This window comes from Sorex araneus, chromosome 11, assembly GCF_027595985.1.
Source record: "Sorex araneus isolate mSorAra2 chromosome 11, mSorAra2.pri, whole genome shotgun sequence".
Taxonomy (NCBI): domain Eukaryota; kingdom Metazoa; phylum Chordata; class Mammalia; order Eulipotyphla; family Soricidae; genus Sorex; species Sorex araneus.
In genome coordinates this window covers 30,372,292-30,392,836 of record NC_073312.1, presented here as the reverse complement: position 1 = coordinate 30,392,836, position 20,545 = coordinate 30,372,292, and the positions used below count along the sequence as shown (strand labels likewise).

Here is a 20,545-nt window from a genome sequence, read left to right as displayed (position 1 = left end):
CATCCTTTTCGGAACCCGGCTTGCTCTCATGGTTGTCCTTCGTCTAGTGTTCTGCCTATTCTATTCAGGATGACACGAGTGAACAACTTGTAGATGACAAACAGGCAGATTGGGCGATAGTTGCCGATGTCGTGAATGTCTCCCTTCTTGTACAACAGAATGGTCCTACTGGTTTTCCACTGGGACGGAACCTTGCATTCAGACAGGTAACGTGTGAAGAGTTGGGCCAGTGTATTGATGATACTGGCGGCAGATTCTTCAGGTGCTCAGGTCTGACCTTGTCCGGACCAGGTGCTATTCCAGTCTTTAACAGCGAAATGGCATGTCGGATTTCAGAAGAGAGAACGTTGGGAACGACATATCCATCCTGCGGAATTTGGTATGTGGACAGGTGGACACATACCTTGAGAACATCATGCGACAACTGGAATGGGAAGGAATGGGAGTGACGATAGATGGTCGGCTTCGGGCACATCTTTTCAACTCCACCATTCTTCCTGCACTAACATATGCCTCAGAGACCTGGGCCCTACGCAAGCAGGATGAGAATGCTATTAGGGTATCCCAAAGAGGAATCGAAAGAGCTATGCTGGGAATATCATGTCTCACTCAAGTGAGAGAAGGAATCCGGAGTTCTGACCTCCATCGACGGTCAAAAATCAGGGACGCTGTCTCCTTTGCCAAGGCATCAAAAATCAGATGGGCCGGTCATGTAATGCGATTCAGAGACGACCGTTGGACTAGAGCTGTTACAGACTGGATTCCACGGGATGTCAGAAGACCTTGTGACTGCCCCCCCAACTAGACGGTCAGATTTCTTTGTCAAATCTTTGAATGAATGATTTGAGGCTCTTTCTGTTCCTGGAGCGAGCAGGTATCATTGGGCTACACTAGCTCTCAACAGGGACAAATGAAGATGTTACTGGCGCCCACTCAAGCAAATCGAAGATCAACGGGACTACAAGTGATACAAGTGATTGTGTGCAAGGCAAGCACCCTATACCCGCCGTACTTTCTCTCTGGCCTCGATTTTCGTCTTTTTAAAGACTAAATTCTAGTTTATTGACTTATGAAGAATTATGAATTATGTTTAATCGCATGAATAAAATCAGAAAATATGGCTTGTGGAACCAGAGCAATAGGACTTTTCCTTGCACATAGTGACTTGGGTTCAACCCCAGCACCCTATATGGCCCCCCAAACTTGCCAAGAGTGATCCCTCAGCAGCATCATGTGGTCCAAACCCTTCCCCACTGCTCCAAAAAGAAAATATGACTTATATCTGATAGTAATGTATCAAAATAATTTTGCAAAATAATTTCAGCTACCTTAAATTAGTGAAAATGTTTGTGCACCTTTTGTCTTATGTTATTTATCTATTCATATCCCTTTCTCTTTTTCTACTTTGATCTGATTCCTTGTTTCCAACCCCATAAGGGGAATAATCTATGATATAATTTCTATTGCTTGAAAAAGCAGATGGTACCAGGATCTTTCTGTCTACCAGCTCAATAATCTTGTATTGACAAAAACAATTCTACTCCCCTCAACCCAGCATGATGACCAGTTGTGGCCCTGGTGACCTCTGAGCACTGCTAGACCCAAGAATCACTATGTAATCCCTCACATCAATAAAAATTAAAATGAAATGGTAACAGTAACTCTGATAGATTTTTAATATAAAAAGCAAGTCAGGGGTGGAGAGATAGTAAAACATTTAGGGTACTTGTCCTGAACGTGGCTGACCTGGGTTTAATCTCCGACACCCCATAGGACTGAGCCCAGCCAGGAGTGATCCCTGAGCACACATCCAGGAGTGATCCCTGAGCACACAGCCAGGAGTAAGCTCTGAGCACTTCTGACTGTGGCCCAATAACAAACAAAATAAGTTTGGGTTTTTTAATCCTTTTTTTTTCAAGTTAGTACAGTTGGAGCCACACTCAGCAGTGCTCAGGGCTCATTCCTGACTCTACTCAGGGAATCCTCTGGAAGCACCTTACCTAGCTCGCTGGCCTGAAACCCCATAGTATGCGCTGTGTACCCAGTTGTTTTTTTCTTTTGTAAGCAAAAAGTAATTGTGAGCTTCATAGGCTCTCCAAATCCTTGAAATGTAATAATAATGATTCTAAAGCATTAATGCTTGGTGATGGGCATCAAGTATATACTCAATACATGTTAGTTACTATTGTTCTAGGACCCCCTTGCTCGATTTGTATCTTTGATTCCTCTCACACCTGACACACTGGATGAAAATAATGGTTTTGATATATGGCTGACATCTGAGGTAACAAATTACATTTTATCATTAGAATGTATAGTATTTCTTCATTGTTTTTCCTTTGAAAAGAGACTTGAAAAGTAGGATGAACTTACATAGTACTTTACTTTGCGAAATTGAAAAGGCTTTTTAAAAATTGTTTAATTCATCATTTCAAGCATCACAGTAATTTATGGACATAATCTCAAAGGCCAAAAATCTTGGGACTTTGATGGCTGAAGTGATAGTGCAGGGGATAGGGTGCTTGCCGTGTACATGCTGATGCGGATTCAACCCCCTGGCACTACATATCGTCCCTTGAGCTGCACCAGGAGTGACCCCTGAGTGCAGAGTAAGGTGTAAGCCCTGAGCACTGCCTGGTGTGCACCCCCCAACCCTCAAAAATGAAAAGGTAAACAAATATAACCGTTCCAACAGTACTAGTACTCTGGAGTTGCCCATCCCCAATACAAACATTACCCATAACAGGCTTATGATTTCTCTCTGCTAATGCCTTCCCATTAACATGAGCTCTCTGATCTTGTAAGTGTATCACTAATTGTGTTTTCACAAGATAAGAGTTTCTATCTCCTGCCTACTCTACAGTCTTTGGAGTAAATCAAATCTTGCTTCAAATCCTACTTCAATCACTTCGCTAGTTGTGTAACTTGAAATAAATTATTTCATTTCTTTGGGTCTTGAATTCCCCATCTGTGTCGTGCAGAGATTTGGAAAGGATAAGATAGGCAAGGCATGTTGGAACATGGGATATTATTTGTTCTCATCTGTTCCCTCATCCTCTTAGGAAATCCTGCCAGGGGAACTCCTTTGTCCTGACATTCTGTCCTTAACTCTCTGATCTCTCTTTCAGATGAGCCCTCACCTTGCCAGCCTCTCCCTCACCTCTGTTTCTCACCATCATGTTCACTAGGGTGCACATATCAGCCATTGAATGCTAAAATATGCTTCCATAGTGATTGGGAAATAGTCACTGCCAAGCATTACTGAAACCCCTGCTCCCCAATCTCCATGACCGCCACCCCTTTTTCTCTGCAACCATAATGAACTGGAAAGCGCATGTCCCATCTAAATGGTGCTACTCAACAACTGCAAATTGTTGCCTTCAACATTCATTGTTCCTTTAGTTCCCACACCACTTCCAAGAGACACCAGAAAACTAGAGTTTCATATGAGATCTTCTGATTTAAAAAATAAACAATCTAGGTAATAAGAAAATATACAAACGAGCTGAAACATGATTACATCATCAGTCTTAAATCACTGCTATACTTTTTCTTAAGACAATTGCTGTAATAGTTTATATTTGATAGTAACAAGTTCAGCTGTTCAGTTGTTTCTGTTGAAGTTTCAATCACTGTTTTTTTTAGTATAATTAAGACAAGTTTTATTTTTTTTAAGATGTCCATATTTTCAAAGATTTTTTTTTTATTTTTTAGTGAGTCAAAGTGAGGGTACAGTTACAGATTTACACCTTTTCATGCTCGTTTTTCCCTCATGCAACGTTCGAGAGCCCATCCCTCCACCAGTGTCCATTCTCCACCACCAATGAACCCAGTATCCCTCCCACCTCCCCATCCCTCCCCCCCCACCCCACCCCGCCTCTGTGGCAGGGCATTCCAATGTGTTCTCTCTCTCCTTTTGGGTGTTGTGGTTTGCAACAGGGGCATTGAGTGACCATCGTGTTCAGTCTCTAGTCTACTTTCAGCACGCATCTCCCTCCCCATGCAGGATCTCCAATCACATTTTACTTGGTGTTCCCTTCTCTATCTGGGATGTTCAGTCACTGTTTTTGATGAAATTCTCAGATTTTCTTCTTTCTTTTTAAAACTATACAGGACAGGGAAATAATATAACAACAATTACTATAATAAAAATAATATGATTAAAACAGAAATACCTAGTATGTAATAACAATAATATGTTCTATCCAAAGGATATCTTGCACTGAAAAAGTGTACAATTCCCTAGCAGACACTCTTTCTTGAGCTACAAATCCGTGTGTCTCTACTTGCCTGGGGAAATTTAATATTTTCCCCTAAACAAAATATCCCATTTTGGATGATAAATTACTTACTAAGTTATCCACACTAATTGCCCTCTAATTAAGGTGGTGATCCCTACCTTCCAGTTAATTCTCTAGTGCTCTATCAGGTCAAAGAAGGCAGAGAGTTCAGCTTTGCTGTAATCATAGCAAAGTGTGTTGGAAAGTTGCATTCCTTGACTTTCTCTCTCCCTCACTTTGTTGTTGTTGTTCTTGCCCTAGCGCTGCATCAGTTTGACTATTGGAAATAAGGAAGAACATGCCATACTTCTCTGTAATTTTTTTCTGTATTTTGGGAAAAAAGCTTTGGTTCTTCTGGGAACTTCAGTATTGGAAGTAAGTACTGGAGTTAACACTGAAATTATGCAATTCTACACATGCATGATACTTTATACCTTTGTTCAAAAATAGTGATGATGGTGCCATAATAGCTATAGGAGTAGTTATGGTGGCTGTTAATCATGATCAACATCATCTTTATAAGCTTCTTGTATTATGTTTAAAGATCATTGGAAATAATTTTTCCAGGGCCTTGGGCTTAGCTCGTGCGTTTCATGCTAGATATCACTGTTTGAGCCCTGAACTACGTGGTCCCTCTGAGCAGTGCCTGGAGAAACCCCCACATGGAGCCTAGAATAGCACTCAATAGCTGGGTGTGGCCCAAAAGCAAGGGGGAGAGACGAGACACAGAGACAGGGGACCGGGAAGGGGGGAGGAGGAAGGCAGAGGGGGAGAGAGAAGAAAAATGGGAAGAGATTGGAGGATTGGAGGGGGGTAGAATGAAAGGGGAGGAGAAGGGAGAAGGAAATGGAAAGAAGAAGAGAAAGAGATTAGATTGTTTCTGTGTCACTAGATTAAAAAAACCTTAATTTCTCCCATATGAGCCTCTGTTACAGTTTTTTAATGCCACTAGATGGCAGTAAAAATTCAACAATATTTCAGCAAACATTCACAAATGGAGCTGCCCCGTGCTGTTTGCACCTAAATTAAGTGATTGAGGTAATCCCTTCCCTCTGCTTAAAAGAAGAGCACAGTGGAATTAGAAAGAGCAGGTTATACTGCACACTGTTTTAAGGGGCAACTATCTCATCCCTACCTCCACTTCCAGGAATCTCTGACTCAATATGGGATGTAATCTGTGGCCCATAGGAATTAGAAGGTTCTAGAAAGCTGAACCGCAGTCCTCTCTGTATCTACTACGGAGAGAACTTCCAAGTTTACATTTGATGTGGCCAACTTTCAACTTGAGTATGGGGGAAATGAACACCAACGTCCTCCATACAGGTGCAGCAAGTGAATTTAGGCAAAAGTAGCCATGATTTGATTACTTTATACTTGCTTACATTTGGCTTTGACCCATGAGAGGAGTTTTGTTTTTTAATCACTGTCACTGTCATCCCGTTGCTCGTCAATTTGCCTGAGAGAACACCAGTAACATCTCCATTATGAGACTTGTTGTTACTGTTTTTGGCATATCCAATATGCTACGGGTAGCTTTCCAGGCTTTTCCCTGCGGGCGGGATACTCTAGGTAGCTTGCCGGGCTATCTGAGAGGGACAGAGGACTTAAACCCGGGTGGGCTGTGTGCAAGGCAAACGCCTACCCACTGTGCTATCACTCCAGTCCTTGTTTTTTAACAATCATTATTTTATTTCTTATATTTGAAGGAGTCAACTGGCTCTTGGGTTTTGAGTTTTGGTTTTGCTTTTTTTTTAAATCTTGTTTTGACCCTTGAGTGTGAAGCCTGAAGCCTCAGAATTTTCCCTTGAAAATTCATACTTGTGGCAGTTCATACTATTAGTATGGTTGAAAAGGAAGCGGTGTGATTTCCAAGACTGTGTTGTGAAAGGTCACTGTTTTTGCATTGACTATTGGGACATGCTTCTTATAGTCTAGAGCCTTGTTTACGAATCTGTCTTGAGTCTGCTGGGTTAGAAGGGACTGGAGTAAGTATTCCACCTTGACAGTAACAGCTGAGTCCAGTTCAGGCTTATCCTTTCCATCTGGCTAGACAGAAACATGAGTGAAGCTGCCTTGGATTTTCCAGACCAGACCATTGCCCATCAAGCAAACAAAAATCCCTAAAGTTTTGTACTTACTGATCAACAGCATCGTCATTTTTCATAGACAACGTCATTCAATAACGCTGAACTCTACTTGGCTCTGGCTTTTACTCAGAACTCTGTGTCCTTTCTTCATATCTTTTCATGTGGATCATAAAGTTTTCAAAGTGTCTTGAAAATAATCAAGTCCATTGGCAAAAAAAAAAAAAGAATGTGGGTGGGGAGGGGGTAGTCAGAGAGGAAATTAAATTTAAAACTCTGTAATGCCATTTAGCGCTGTTTGATGTCAGCCTAGTTTGCTCCTCTGAACCTCAGCTTTTTCATTATTATCCTACACAAGTTCCTTAACCTCTGATTATTCAGAGGTTAAGGACAAAGACAAACTGAATTATCACTACCTCCCACAATCTGGAGTGAATTAAAGTTAGAAAATTAATGTGAATGCACAGTACCTGGAACATCTAAATATTATCAATAAATATTAATCATATTATCATTATGGCCTGAATTTCTAATTCTTTGCTAAAAATAATTTACATCTCAAAAAGGTATATCCAGAGTATATCTATATAAAGGTATATCTCAGATGATTTCCTCTATACTTTTCCTCTAGCCTCTTAATTCCAGGAATTCCAGGTATTTTTCTCAAAATTATTTTGATGACTTTATATTGCCTCTTGGTTTTTTCAGAATAGGTTTCTCTTCCCTAACATTATCTGCTGTTCACCCTCAGTTTCAAGGTATATTATGCTCAAAATTAGGGCTGTCCATAAAGCACTTCTGTGTGAACTAGACCAAACAATAACTGTAAATAAATAATAACTGTAAATAATAAGTGATAGTGATATTAAGTATCACTTAATACTAGCTGTCCGGATATTGTTGTAAATTGTCATGTACTGACATTATTAAATAATTATTTTGATATAAGTCAAGGTCACCCTACAAGATTGAATGGCAGAACTGATTCAGTTTCTCTCATGTGAATCCATATACTAGCCGGAGCCTGAGGGTCTCTGGAGCAGTGGCATTTTTCATTTTCAAATAAATTTTATTTATTTACTTTTGTTTGGTTTTAGTGAATCAAGTTTTATTGAACGAAACTTAGATAGATGTGAGGGCAAAGAATGAGAGGAAGTGCATGTTCAAAAAAGAACACTTCGATTACCAGCATCCCATATGGTCCCCCGAGCACCGCCAGGAGTAATTCCTGAGTGCAGAGTCAGGAGTAACCACTGAACAACATTGGGTGTGACCCAAAAAAGAAGAAAGAAAGGAAGGAAGGAAGGAAGGAAGGAAGGAAGGAAGGAAGGAAGGAAGGAAGAAAGAAAGAAAGAAAGAAAGAAAGAAAGAAAGAAAGAAAGAAAGAAAGAAAGAAAGAAAGAAAGAAAGAAAGAAAGGAAGGAAGGAAGGAAGGAAGGAAGGAAGGAAGGAAGGAAGGAAGGGAGGAAGGAAGGGAGGAAGGAAGGAAGGAAGGAGAAAGAAAGAAAGAAAGAAAGAAAGAAAGAAAGAAAGAAAGAAAGAAAGAAAGAAAGAAAGAAAGAAAGAAAGAAAGAAAGAAAGAAAGAAAGAAAGAAAGAAAGAAAGAAGGAAGGAAGGAAAGAAGGAAAGAAGGAAAGAAGGAAAGAAGGAAAGAAAACAGACTTCTCCAGAGTGGAAAAAGCCCCAGACACAGAGACTAGCAAGTGAAATACGTATTCAAGGGATAACATGGTCTTGAAAAGCAAGCCCAAATAAATTTTAAACACCCTAAGACCCTGAATCAAAGCTATCACATGCTTGCTTTATAGTTTTTACACACCAAAATTACTTCAATCAACCTCCTATCAAAAAATGACTAATTCTGTTTCTCATACAGGGACATGTAGCATATGTATTAACTCAAGAAACAGATGAATTCTTGCTTTGGAATCCTTTAACTGGGCAATGCCATAAGCAGTGTGACCCATTTTGCCCTTTACAACGTGTAGACTGTTTGTTTGATGATGGGAATGTAAGTATATGGGGATAAATCTTACTTTGAGTTATTTACTCAAAAGTCAATCCAATGTTCTTCTGCACTAATGTACATTACCATGGGGATCAGATTGGGATGGGGTGGGGTGGGGGCAATCTTTTATCTCTACAGCTCCCCCAATGATTAATTAGGGCCTCCAGGGTTTTGAGTCAATGAGTCATTTAATGTTCACTACCTCTGGAGTCTCTTTTACCATAAACATTCTAAGTATGTTTACCTTAGAACCTCCTTCATCTTCAGCCTCTAAATTGGATACTATAAAATTGACTCCATTCTAACCAGCTATGATCTCTGTATAGGCCTACACTGATTTTGTATTCATGTTTTAATAGGTCTGGTTTAATGTCCAACAGAATAACACACCAATGGCTGTACATTTTGACTATTCAAAGGAAAGATTCTGGAAACAATTGTTCCCAAAAAATATTCAAGGAATAAAAGCCCAAAGTATACAGGTAAATCATTTTCCCAGCTACAACTGTGTAGGAGTTACCATTAATCCTAATCTTCATGGGTTGAGACAACTTTTTTTATTTTTATACCAGATTATTTGTTGAACTGTTCAACAGTGTTAATAAATCCAGTTTCCTTTCCATTCAGCCAAAGTTTGGGCTATTCTGAACTCTTATCTCTCCTTATAGAAAAGAGAAATAGAAAATGTATCATCTCAAATGTGAATCTAGATTTTAAGATATTTAAAACAATTTCATCATAAAATACATCGAAATTTTGAAGCAAGTTCTTTTTTAAAATTTTTAAATTTTATTTAATCACCATGAGAGAGTTACAAGCTTTCATGTTTGGGTTACAATCTCACAATGATCAAACACCCATCCCTCCACCAGTGCACATTCCCCACCACCAATATCCCAGGTATAGCCCCCCCTTTCCCACCCTCCCCCTGCCTCTATGGCAGACAATATTCCCCATACTCTCTCTCTACTTTTGGGCGTTATAGCTTGCAACACAGACACTGAGAGGTCATCATGTTTGGTCCATTATCTGCTTAGTAAGTTCTTTCAATTTGCCCTTTTACTTAACATCATGGGAATGTTAAAGAATTAGAATTGGAAAATAATTTGCAAAAGTATGTACCATTTCAACAACTGTTTCTGGAGTTTGTGTACAATTGAGAAGGGATGCTGGAAAGAGGGGGAAAAAACAGAAAAATAGACATAAGATAGCTCATAGAAACAAATTTAAATTTCAACCTCACTTATAATCAGGAAAATACAATGTAAAGGGATAAAATAGTATTTTATATACATAATCTCGAAGAGCCTGGCAAGCTACTGAGAGTATGGAGCCCGCACGGCAGAGCCTGGCAAGCTACCCGTGTGTATTGGATATGCCAAAAACAGTAACAATAAGTCTCTCAATGAGAGACGTTACTGGTGCCAGCTTGAACAAATCAATGTGCAGCAGGATGACAGTGACAGTGAATATTGGATAGATAATGGGGAAAAGGAATGATCATACCAAGTTTGGGCAAAGGGATAGAGAAGTGGTAGGTGTATAAATTAGTATAACAGCAATATGATATTATCTGGTAAAGCTGAAGATACTTTTGATACACCAATTCAGTCTCTAACTATATCCCCCAGAGAAACATACACAAAGAGAAGTAACAACTATGTACAGTGTATAATTACTCGTAACAAAAACAATTGCAAATAACTTATCAACCAGAAAATGAACTTGTAACTTATGAAATAGTTATATTATGAAATTTTTTATATAGCAGCTGTTTTAAAAAGTGAGTATGTGAACTAATTTACAGTAATTCTCAACTGTACATCCATTACATCAGAATATCTGAAGATAGACTTACTGTAGGTTTTACATAGAACCTCTACATAATTCATATGTGCAGTGAAGTTTGAGAAATATTGACCTAAAGTCATGCTTATTGTGAATAAGGAATAAAAATGTAATGTTAAGAAAATAGATATTAAAGAATACAAAGCAAAACCATTTAATGTGTAGTTTGAAAACTACTATTTACATGCAGAGAGTCTCTTGCCCGCGTGCCTGGCTGTCTTCCCCAGGGCCCCTTGGAGCAGGTGGGCTCCAGCTTCCATCCCGGCCCCAAGCAGCATTCCCACGGCCAAAGACCTCCGGAGCCTAGTCACAGCCATGCTCAAGGTCCCTCTCCACACGTTCAGACAAGCCTCACGCATGAAGGTACTGGCAGAGGAACCCAGGTGTGTGGGACCTAGGGCTGAGACCTCTAAGCCAGCTAGAATCAAACTGGGCCTCTTCCACCCAGATTTCCCATTTTCCAGTAGCTAGGCGGTCACACCCAGGGACTGCCCCCGGCGCAGTGTAATCCCACCAATAATGGCCCATACCCAGAGACTTAAAACCAACCTACTGGAAGCATGCAGCCACTTTGCGGCCACAAGACATCTTATAGCCTAGTTCTCCCTCTGGGAGAACCTGGCTAGGTACCGAAAGTTTCCTGCCCACATGGGAGAGGCTCGCAAATTCCCCATGGTGCATTCATATGCCAAAACCAGTAACAATGCTGGGTCTCATTCCCTGACCCTGAAAGAGCCTCCAATGTGACATCGTTGGGAAGGACGAGTAAAGAGAGGCTTCTAAAATCTCAGGGCTAGGATGAATGGAGACATTACTGAGACTACTTGAGAAATTCAACAACCACCGGGATGATGATTTACGTGCATATAGATTTGCAGCAATAGTATAAAAGCATGCATAGGAATGATAAATATTGACATAGATTGCCATTAGGGAGAGAAGGAAAAGAATGAAATCACACAGAAGCAGGCTCGGGGGTGGGAAGGAAACTGGGGAGATTGGTGGAGGGATTGGTACTGAAACAACATTCACCTGAAACTCAGTCATAAATATCTCTTAACTTTGTAATTCACAGTGATTCAATTAAATTTTTTTAATTTTAAAATTAATGAAATCAGAGAACAGTATATAGAGTATTTCAAGTTTTTCTATAATGGTTTACTTTTTAAAAAAATTAAACGTAAAAGAATGCAAGTATTAAATATAACTAAGGGATAGATAGGTAGATAAATAATGGGTGGACATTCATTGCATTAGGCTCAATCCTTGGCTTCATACTTGCAGCAGTTTACAATATTAAAAAGAATATATGAAGGCATGGGGAGTGAAAGTTAAGTTATATCAAAGTATATCAAGTGATAAATTTCTCTCGCCTTCAACTTATTTTTGTCATTAAGATATAATCAATCACTGGCAGTAGTTTCCTGTGCATCCTTCTAAAAATTCTCCTTAAAGATGCAGACATGCATACAACACATATAGATAGATTTCCTGTATTTCCTGTTTGTAAAGTCATTTTAAAGGGGAAATGTGCTTATCTCTCTTGAACAAACCACACTTACAGCACCCAAAAGTCATTCCTTATTGTACTATCACAAAGTTAGGACTTAAAGATTGCTGTTTTCTTAGGGACAATGTGATCTAGTTAGAGATGAGGGTTTTTTTTTTTTAATTTGTTTACATGCAGCCAACTCGGGTTCCCTCTCGGAGAGCCCGGCAAGCTACCGAGAGTATCCTGCCCACACGGCAGAGCCTGGCAAGCTACCCGTGTTGTATTTGATATGCCAAAAACACCAACAAGTCTCACAATGGAGACATTACTAGTGTCCGCTCAAGCAAATCAATGAACAACTGGATGACAGTGCTACGGTGCTACAGATACTTTATACTCATTCAGGTAATATTTATTGAATGCCTGCTATGAACCAGTGCTATTGTAGGGATATGTACTCTAAGAAAAGATGTGTCTCAGGAGCTGGAGAGATAGTACACCAGATCGGGCAACTGCCTTACACAAGGCACACCAGGGTTTGATCCCCAGATTCCATAAGGTCCTCTGAGCACTACCAGAAATGATTCCTGAGTACAGAGCCAGGAGTAACCCCTGAACAGTGTCAAGTGTGGCCCCCTCCAAAAAAGAAAAGATGTGTCTCAGTCTTCATGAAATTTGTGTGCTAGAAAAGGAAGCAATTGTAGAATTGTAGTACAGACTGATTATATATATATGGTCTGTACTATTATATTATATAGAAGAAATGAAATGTGCTCTGGAAAGGACCTGATTCCCTAAGGGAAAAAAATTGTGTTGGCTGAGTGAGGAAATATAATCAGGAGCTGTCCTAGATGAAAATTGGTCCAGAAAATGAGCCTTGTATATTGCAGGAGGAACAGACGTGAAAACTTGGAATAGCAAGAGATGTATACCATGTATCTGAGCCCAGCTTGGGCTCGAGGGGTGGGGGGGAGCAGTGAGAGGGTAGGGTATTTGCCTTAGCACAAGACCAACCTAGGATTGATTACCAGCACTTCAGATTGTTCTCTGAGCCCCACCAGTATTGATCCCTGAGCACAGATTCCAGGAGTATGTCCTGAGCACTTCTTGGTATACCCAAACACAAACAAAAAAACTAAAGTTTTTCTTGGCTATTGCTAAAAATAAAGCAGAAATGAGATAAAGGGGAAGCAGAGCTCTAGATTTGGCCTTTTATACATAGACTGTAGCAATAGCACAGCGGGTAAGGCGTTTGCCTTGCACACGGCCGACCTGGGTTTGATTCCTCCAACACTCTTGGGGAGCTCAGCAAGCTACTGAGAGTATCCCGCCCACACGGCAGAGCCTGGCGAGCTACCCATGGCATATTCGATATGCCAAAAACAGTAACAACAAGTCTCACAATGGAGATGTTACTGATGCCTGTTCAAGCAAATCTATGAACAACTGGATGACAGTGCTACAGTGCAGTGCTATACTCGGAAAACTCAAAGGCCAACATGATTAAGACAAAGATTATTATGATGGAAATTGTGTTTTTAAAATCTATTTATCTCAGGGTAAAAAACTAAACTTTTTCCCATGTACCAAAAAAGTCAAGAATTTCAATTGACATGTATGTCCACTACCATCTTAAAGGCCCTTTACTAACCCTTGCTTCACACATACCAGAATAGACCTCTCTTTAAAGGGAACACTCTTTGTCATCACAGTTGACAACATAACTTTTAGTGTGTATGGTAAGAATGTGGTAGATGTTTAGATATAGAATAAAACAGGAAAATTATCTTGAAGCTTATGAATTCCTTCAAATAAATGGGCTTTTGCTTAAATAAATGAAAAAGGAGGTGGACTCATATCCCATAAACATACGGATTTAACAAAGCACAGGAGCCTTTCTCAGACCTGAGGGTGGCCTAACTAATTCAAGAGAGTAGCTGGGATCGGGGTGGGGCGGGGGAAGAAGAGGCCAAGAAGTTGGGAGGGGGGTGTGCTTTGGAGAGGGGGTAGATAGTGACAGCAGAGAATTCTTTATAGCTGTCCTGTCTGGGATAGCTGGCAGCCCCTAAAAAAAATGCTGCTTCTGTTCACTCTTCCCTTTCTCCGGTATCTCCCATTTTCTGTCATGTTCGTAGGGAATCTCCCTGTGCCTGAGATCACTGGTCACCTACTTACGCCAGACATCACAGCCACCCCCTGGCAGGATTGCTACATCACACAGATCATTGGGCCTTGCCCCAAGGTTTATAATTCACTGAGACTGAGGCTGGGGTCCAAGAATTTGTGTCTGTTTTCAGATCTAAAACCACTGGCCTAGTTCATCACCAACAGATAGAGCCTTTTTAAATCACTCCTGAAATTCCCTCAGGACTGGAGGCCTGACAAGTGGTGTCCACCTGTGGCACAACCCTCAGTGAAGGGTGACCACTAGCTAAACCCTGCATAGAGGGGAAGGCTAAGGCGTTAGACCTCCCCTCCTCCCAGGAAATCCTTCTCAGAAAAGATTACAGGGAAAGAAATGACAGGGCATTACTCTCTGCTGTTGGAGGGAAGGGAGGGTTTGCCTCTGAAAGGGTGCCTAGAGCAAAGGCTGAGAGACAGGAAGCGGAAATGGACACACACACACAAGCAGACAAAAAGACCTGGCTTCCATCAGCGGGAAGAAAGTACTCACAAGAAAAGAAGCGGTAAACCATGTTAGAAGAGTAATAAAAGCTAATCTTTTTGAAGTGATACATGTAAAGCTTTAGAAGTGTTATTAAAATCTTCACAAGGTGTCAGAAATCAAGGTACTTTATCTCTTAAAAAATATGGTAACTAAGCTTACAGAAATTAAGTCACTTCAGACTTATGTATTATAAGTGGAAGAGACCACCACAGCTGCCAACAATCATCTGGTGGAATTACATAGTATGTGAAATGCTTATTTGAGTAAGTGAATAGGGGCAAGCATATCTTTCTTACCCAAGAAAGATAACTCATAAACCCATTCTCTCTCCCACACTCAGGGAAGCAGTTTTAAAATCAAAAGAAGCACTGTGATCTATATTTCACCTTTGTGCCTGTGCCTCTTTCTTGCCACAAGTTTGAATTCTGGTTTGAATACCCCTGATTATAAATGCAGCCAAGGGGACTGTGATGTCAAAGATCACAGAACAATAAATATGAAAATCATTTCTAATTTTCACTTGTCTGTTTTCAGCCTGAAGAAATCGTTTATTTTGATACTGATGAAAGTATGGTGGAAGATCTAAAGAACAGGTGAAATCCTTATATATTATAATTACGGTATTTTCTCCTTGCTCTCTTGTTCAGCTGCCTTTCAGTCTTCTAACTCAGTATCAAAATGCCCTTTATAGTGAGCAGTAGAATCACTAAATGCCTAATATAACACTTCCACTCAGTCATCTGTCTCTTGGTACGTGAAGAAAGAAGCTGTCTCTTTGCCTTGAAAAATACTCTTTGAAAACAGTCTAAGTTAAAAATTTATTAATCTAAAAACATTGTGCTATTGTTGGAAAGTTCTCAATTACAGACATATAGCGATCAGAATTCACTATTTAATATTTCTTCAAGGTACAGGAAGGGTAAAGCCCCTCAACTTGAGGTATGGTAAAAATGTGACATAGGTAATAGAAACATCCAGCGTATCTCTCTGAAGCACTCTCTCTTTCCCCAAAAAATGCACAGACGTGCACATTCAAAGGAATTGTTTATTTAAGCCTACATTGACACAGCTTTTGTGGAGGTCTTCAATCCTCCAACAATGCCAGAAGCATCTACATCTGACAGCCTCTGACTCATGCTTACAGCAGGCTACTGTGTATTCACCAGCATCTGTCCTGATAAGTACAGCACAACAGAAGTCATTTGCCACTTTGTGTATTATCACTACTACCACAGTTATGTCAATAATATATGACCTTCACTCTTAAGACTTTTTAAGGGGTAGGCGAATGGTTTCCATCTTTTGGTTTTCATATCATTTCTAGAATTATTTAAATGTGCAGCTGCAGGTCTCAGGCTAATGAATTGGAGGTGAAAAATGTTGACGCAATCCAACAGGTGTTTCTGTTGCACAATCGCTATTGAGTGTGTTCCACAAACTGAACTATTTATACTAAACTACTTCCACAAACTCTGGACTATTTACACTACAGGCTCTTCTAAGAGAATCCCATCAACCCATTCTGTAACATACATCTATTCTCCCCAGAAAAGAGGCTTCATTGGAAGGCTTTATCAACAATCCTACACTATTTCCTTTCCTAGAAAAGTTACTTACCAGTTTACTAAGGATTGGGTAGACAGGCAAAAATATCCCTGCTCTTATGAAACATACAGTCCAGTCAGGGGACTACTCATTAAATTTTCTTTCCACTTTGTTGCTGAATTAACTCATTCGTGTTAACATTCCCAGATCAGAGATCTTAGTTTTTGTAAAGGAAGTTTCTGGGAAATACAATGTCTTATGTCAAAGAAGGGTCTTGAAAATTAGGAATGGCACCCCAGTAATTTGATGGTAGATTCTGTCCAGTCACTCCCAGTAGTCAGGTAGCTGCCGAAATACAGTTGAAGGAGATGTGCATTTTCTGTCTAGTTGCTGGCTACGTACAAAAGTTTGCTGCTTTCACAAACCAAGAGGTCACCTGTTTATCTTAATGAATATGAAAGAAAGCAAATACCTCTAGCCAGAGGCTTGGATTTCTCCTAAATCCAAAAGTATCGTTCTCATATTTATACATTTATTAAATGGGTTGTACTTTGCCATAAAATAATTGTTGCATTCTTCCTGTAGAATTGAAAGGACCCTAAAGTGTAAAATGATGGAATGGCGATCTAAACAGCCAACACGTTGGAATAGACAGTGCACTTTTGTTTTGCGACAAATCCTTCCTAAACTAGAACATGTCACCGGAAGTTTGGCTTCATCTCAAGAAGAAAGTGAATTGGAAAAGCTTCTATCATTTTATTGGGTTTGTTTTAGATTTAATGCATTAATGACATTTGTTTTATCTATGTTTTAATTGCTAGATTATTGTAATCTTAAATATCCCTGAAATTCATCTTGCTCCTACATGATAGTTACAAAGGCATTAAAATTCATTTATTTATAGAATAAGAAATTTCAAATGAAGTGAACATTTATTACCATGACCATATTGCATGACATTTTCTTGAAAGCAAAGATGTAGAAATTTCACTTTGGAGTGATATTCCCAGAAAGAAACCACATGCAGTGAAGAAACTAAAAAATGACTAGTCTATATGGTAGTGATAGAATGGAGTTTCTGTTCTTTGTTATGGGCAATAAAACTCCAGTAAGACATAATATCTTCTACGTGAAAATTACTCCTGGGCTGAATCTTACAGCTTGGATTTGATTCGTGACTCACTTGCTTTGACCTAACTTCTCTACACATTCTACTCCATTGGTAAGAAAAACAAGGATGAAAAATAGTTACTAGGTATTTTGTTCTCAAGATTGAGAGATATAATACTTATAGCGCCCGTATAAGTATTTTGTAAATGTTTATTATTTATATTCTATGAGCTAAACACTGCAATTAGAACTAGAATGATAACAGTAAATAAGATGGGTACAATCTTGTGGCTTCAGAGACACTGTTGGCTAGTTAAAAAAAAGAGAGGAAAACATAATTGCACTACATCTAAATACTAAGCATTAAGTCAGCCAGAGAAGGACAGTGTAGTATACAACATATGAGACCAATTCAATTTTAAGGATCAGGAATATAAGACTTGAAAGAAGTTTATTATTGTTATTTGTGGATTACTAAATAGATCATTTTATAAAAGGTAATGTTTTATAAGACTTTCTTCCTACAACATAGCTGTTATTTTTTTTTTACTTTTATTAATGAATCACCCCATCACTTCTCAGCCTTTTGGCTAAGATCAAGTGTAATATTAATGAATCACCGTGAGGGTACAGATATAGATTTAATATTTTCGTGTTTGTGTTTCAGTCATGCACTGCTTGCATACCCATCTCTCCACCAGTGCCCGTTCTCCACTGGTGACCCCAGCATCCCTCCCACCCTCCACCCCATTCCCCCACCCCACCCTGCCTCTGTGGCAGGGCATTCCCTTTTGTTCTCTCTCTCTCTCCTTTTGGGTGTTGTGGTTTGCAATGGAGGTATTGGGTAACCATTGTGTTCAATCTATAGTCTGTTTTCAGCCCACCTCTCCCATCCCGAGAGGTCCTCCCACCACACTTTACTTGGTGTTCCCTTCTCTATCTGAGCTGCCCCTTCCTCCAGCATGTGAGGCCGGTTTCCAAGCCATGGAGCAAACCTGGTACTTATTTCTACTATTCTTGGGTGTTAGTCTCCCATTCTATTGTTTTATATTCCACAGATGAGTGCAATTCTTCTGTGTCTGTCTCTTTTTCTATCTCATTTCACTTAGCATGATACTTTCCATGTTGACCCACTTATATGCAAAGTTCATGACTTCATCTTTTCTGACAGCTGCATAGTATTCCATTGTGTAGATGTACCAAAGTGTCTTTAACCAGTCATCTGTTCTTGGGCACTTGGGTTTTTTCCAGATTCTGGCTATTATAAACAGTAACATAGCTGTCATTTAATGAATGAAAATTTAAATCAGTTCTAACTTCTTTCAGACTGCTCACATATATTTCTTATTTGCAGACAAATTTATTTTATTGGTATTATTCTAAAAAGTGAAAGTATGTGGAATGTTGAATGTGCAGGCTCTTGCTTTAGACCTTGTACTCGTCACTCTCTGTAAAGTGGAAATTATAATAGAGTCTGTGTCACAAGGCTGTTTAAGGAGTAAATATGTATGCAAATAATTTAGCACTATTCCAAGAACAAAATAGGTAACCATGAAATAGTTATAACTGTCATTGTTTTGAAACTTTGTAATATATTCTGCATGCAGTAATTGCTAATTATGTATATAATTGTAATGTTTTTGCATGATACTCTTTCATCCAGGTTTCAGGATTTCCTATCCAGATGCCATACACTGATATCCAGTCAGTTGTTGATGCTGTGTATCAAACAGGAATTCACTCTTCTGAATTTCCCCAGGTGGAATTTGCTCTTGCAGTGTATATTCACCCATACCCAAGCAACATATTATCTGTGTGGGCCTATTTGGCTTCCTTAATTCGCTATCAGTAAAAAGAAGATGGAAAAAAGAGAAGAAACAACCAGAATCTGTCTGGTAATTTGATATTTTGCTAATACTCCTCAAGTCCAGTCAAGTATGAGCCTAACTTTTAGTTCACCTTTTGAGTTATGCACCTTGGAGCCTCACTTTCTGAGCCTTAGTCTGAGTCTTTAAAGACGAACCTTTACTCTTCAAGTTTGGCAGTAGGTTTTTATTTTGGCAAAGAAGTAACCCCAGCCTATCCTGCTCGAGCCAGTGTTATTTAGAGAGTGGGCTTTATACCACCGCCAACAAAATCACCTCAAGTCTTGTTGAAAACAGAGATTTCCAATACCTACAACACCTCTGGGAATGGAGCACCAGAACCTACATTATTTTAAACAAACCCCAGGTAACTCTGGTGACCAGCTATGAGAGAGAACTCTGCATTACAGAATGTTGTTCTTACATATGTAATTACATAAAATAAGGTTGTATATTTGATGCTGGTTCTTTTTCAATTGCAGATAGAAGCTGCTCAAATAGAAATCTAATGTCATTGCCTCTTATAAGAAAATAAATTGTTCAGTGACTAAAAATAAAAAAATCTTTCATTGGGGTTGACGGCTGTGATCCACTTTTTGAGACTTCTCAGCAGTTTTTACTTGACATGCTACTGACCTAAGTTCAAGTATTTGGAAGGGACTCCCAAAATTCTAATATGCTCCCCTGATTTTGTAAGAAAGGGATTAAAGGGGTTTGCCAAATCTCAGGGATTTCTTTATCTTTTGTGAGAACCTCCTCTTCAACTCTGTGTATAGCACCTTTCTGCATCTTTTCTTTCTCAGTAGTGATCCACGGAGGCCCATCCAGATCCTGCAAACTCAATCAATAAATAAATAAAACAGAGCTCTAAGCTGGAAGCTTGTATGTTCTGGAGTTTTATTTTTCCTGTGCTTCACTAAGAAAAGCATATTGTTTCCCTAAAAGTTGCAAAAATAATTATTCTTCTTCCCTTCTGTTGTCACCATTGTTTTCCTCCCACTTGTTACCATCCTGGACATCATACATCTGTAATAGTGTGCTGGAATCACATACTTTGTTATGGTTTGCCAGCCACGGCACTTGTGGCACCAGAGACTAACCCTAAAACTTTGCGGGGTTGCACTCAGGAATGTGGGGGCGTGCTGGGAGCTAAAACTCTCAGCCTCACACACACAAAGCAGATAGGTGCTCACCCACATCATATTACTTAGTAAAACAAAAACCAAAAACCACCAGATTTCCGAAGGTTGATGAGATCCAACTATGAGGATAAGAGGAAAAAGTAACAATGAAATTCACATATTTGACTGCAAGTGTTATAGGTCTTGAGTCTGAGCGATAAGTGGGTAGGGCGCTTGCCTTGCATACAGCCAACCTGGGTTCAATTCCCAGCACCCAAAACCCCCTAGGGAGAGACCCCTGACTGCAGAACCAGGAGTACGCCCCGAGCACAACTAGGTGTGACCCAAAAGCACAAAACAAAACAAAACAAAACAAAAAAGTTACAGAACTTCTTAGGTCACGCCTACAAAGTAGAGATCAATGACCTCCCAGATTTATACACAGGTATCTCCCAACATATATCTTTTCTTCCAATATGCCTGCATAGGCTAGTACCAGAGAAGACCTTATCTGTAGCACTGTC

The 20,545-nt window shown here is 39.6% G+C and overlaps 1 protein-coding gene and 1 pseudogene across 1 annotated transcript in view; both read left to right on the top strand.

Annotated features, from left to right (window-relative positions):
* CC2D2B (coiled-coil and C2 domain containing 2B) overlaps positions 1–19,626 on the top strand; it is an 86,381-nt gene extending 66,755 nt beyond the window's left edge. Inside the window, 7 exon segments of the mRNA XM_055119375.1 lie at positions 2,195–2,284; positions 4,542–4,655; positions 8,241–8,375; positions 8,732–8,854; positions 14,915–14,973; positions 16,511–16,688; positions 18,699–19,626. Coding sequence (XP_054975350.1) covers positions 2,195–2,284; positions 4,542–4,655; positions 8,241–8,375; positions 8,732–8,854; positions 14,915–14,973; positions 16,511–16,688; positions 18,699–18,887 — 888 coding nt within the window. The 3' untranslated portion in view covers positions 18,888–19,626.
* Positions 17,606–17,762, top strand: LOC129399532 (U2 spliceosomal RNA; annotated as a pseudogene).
* Positions 19,627–20,545: the final 919 nt, after the last annotated feature.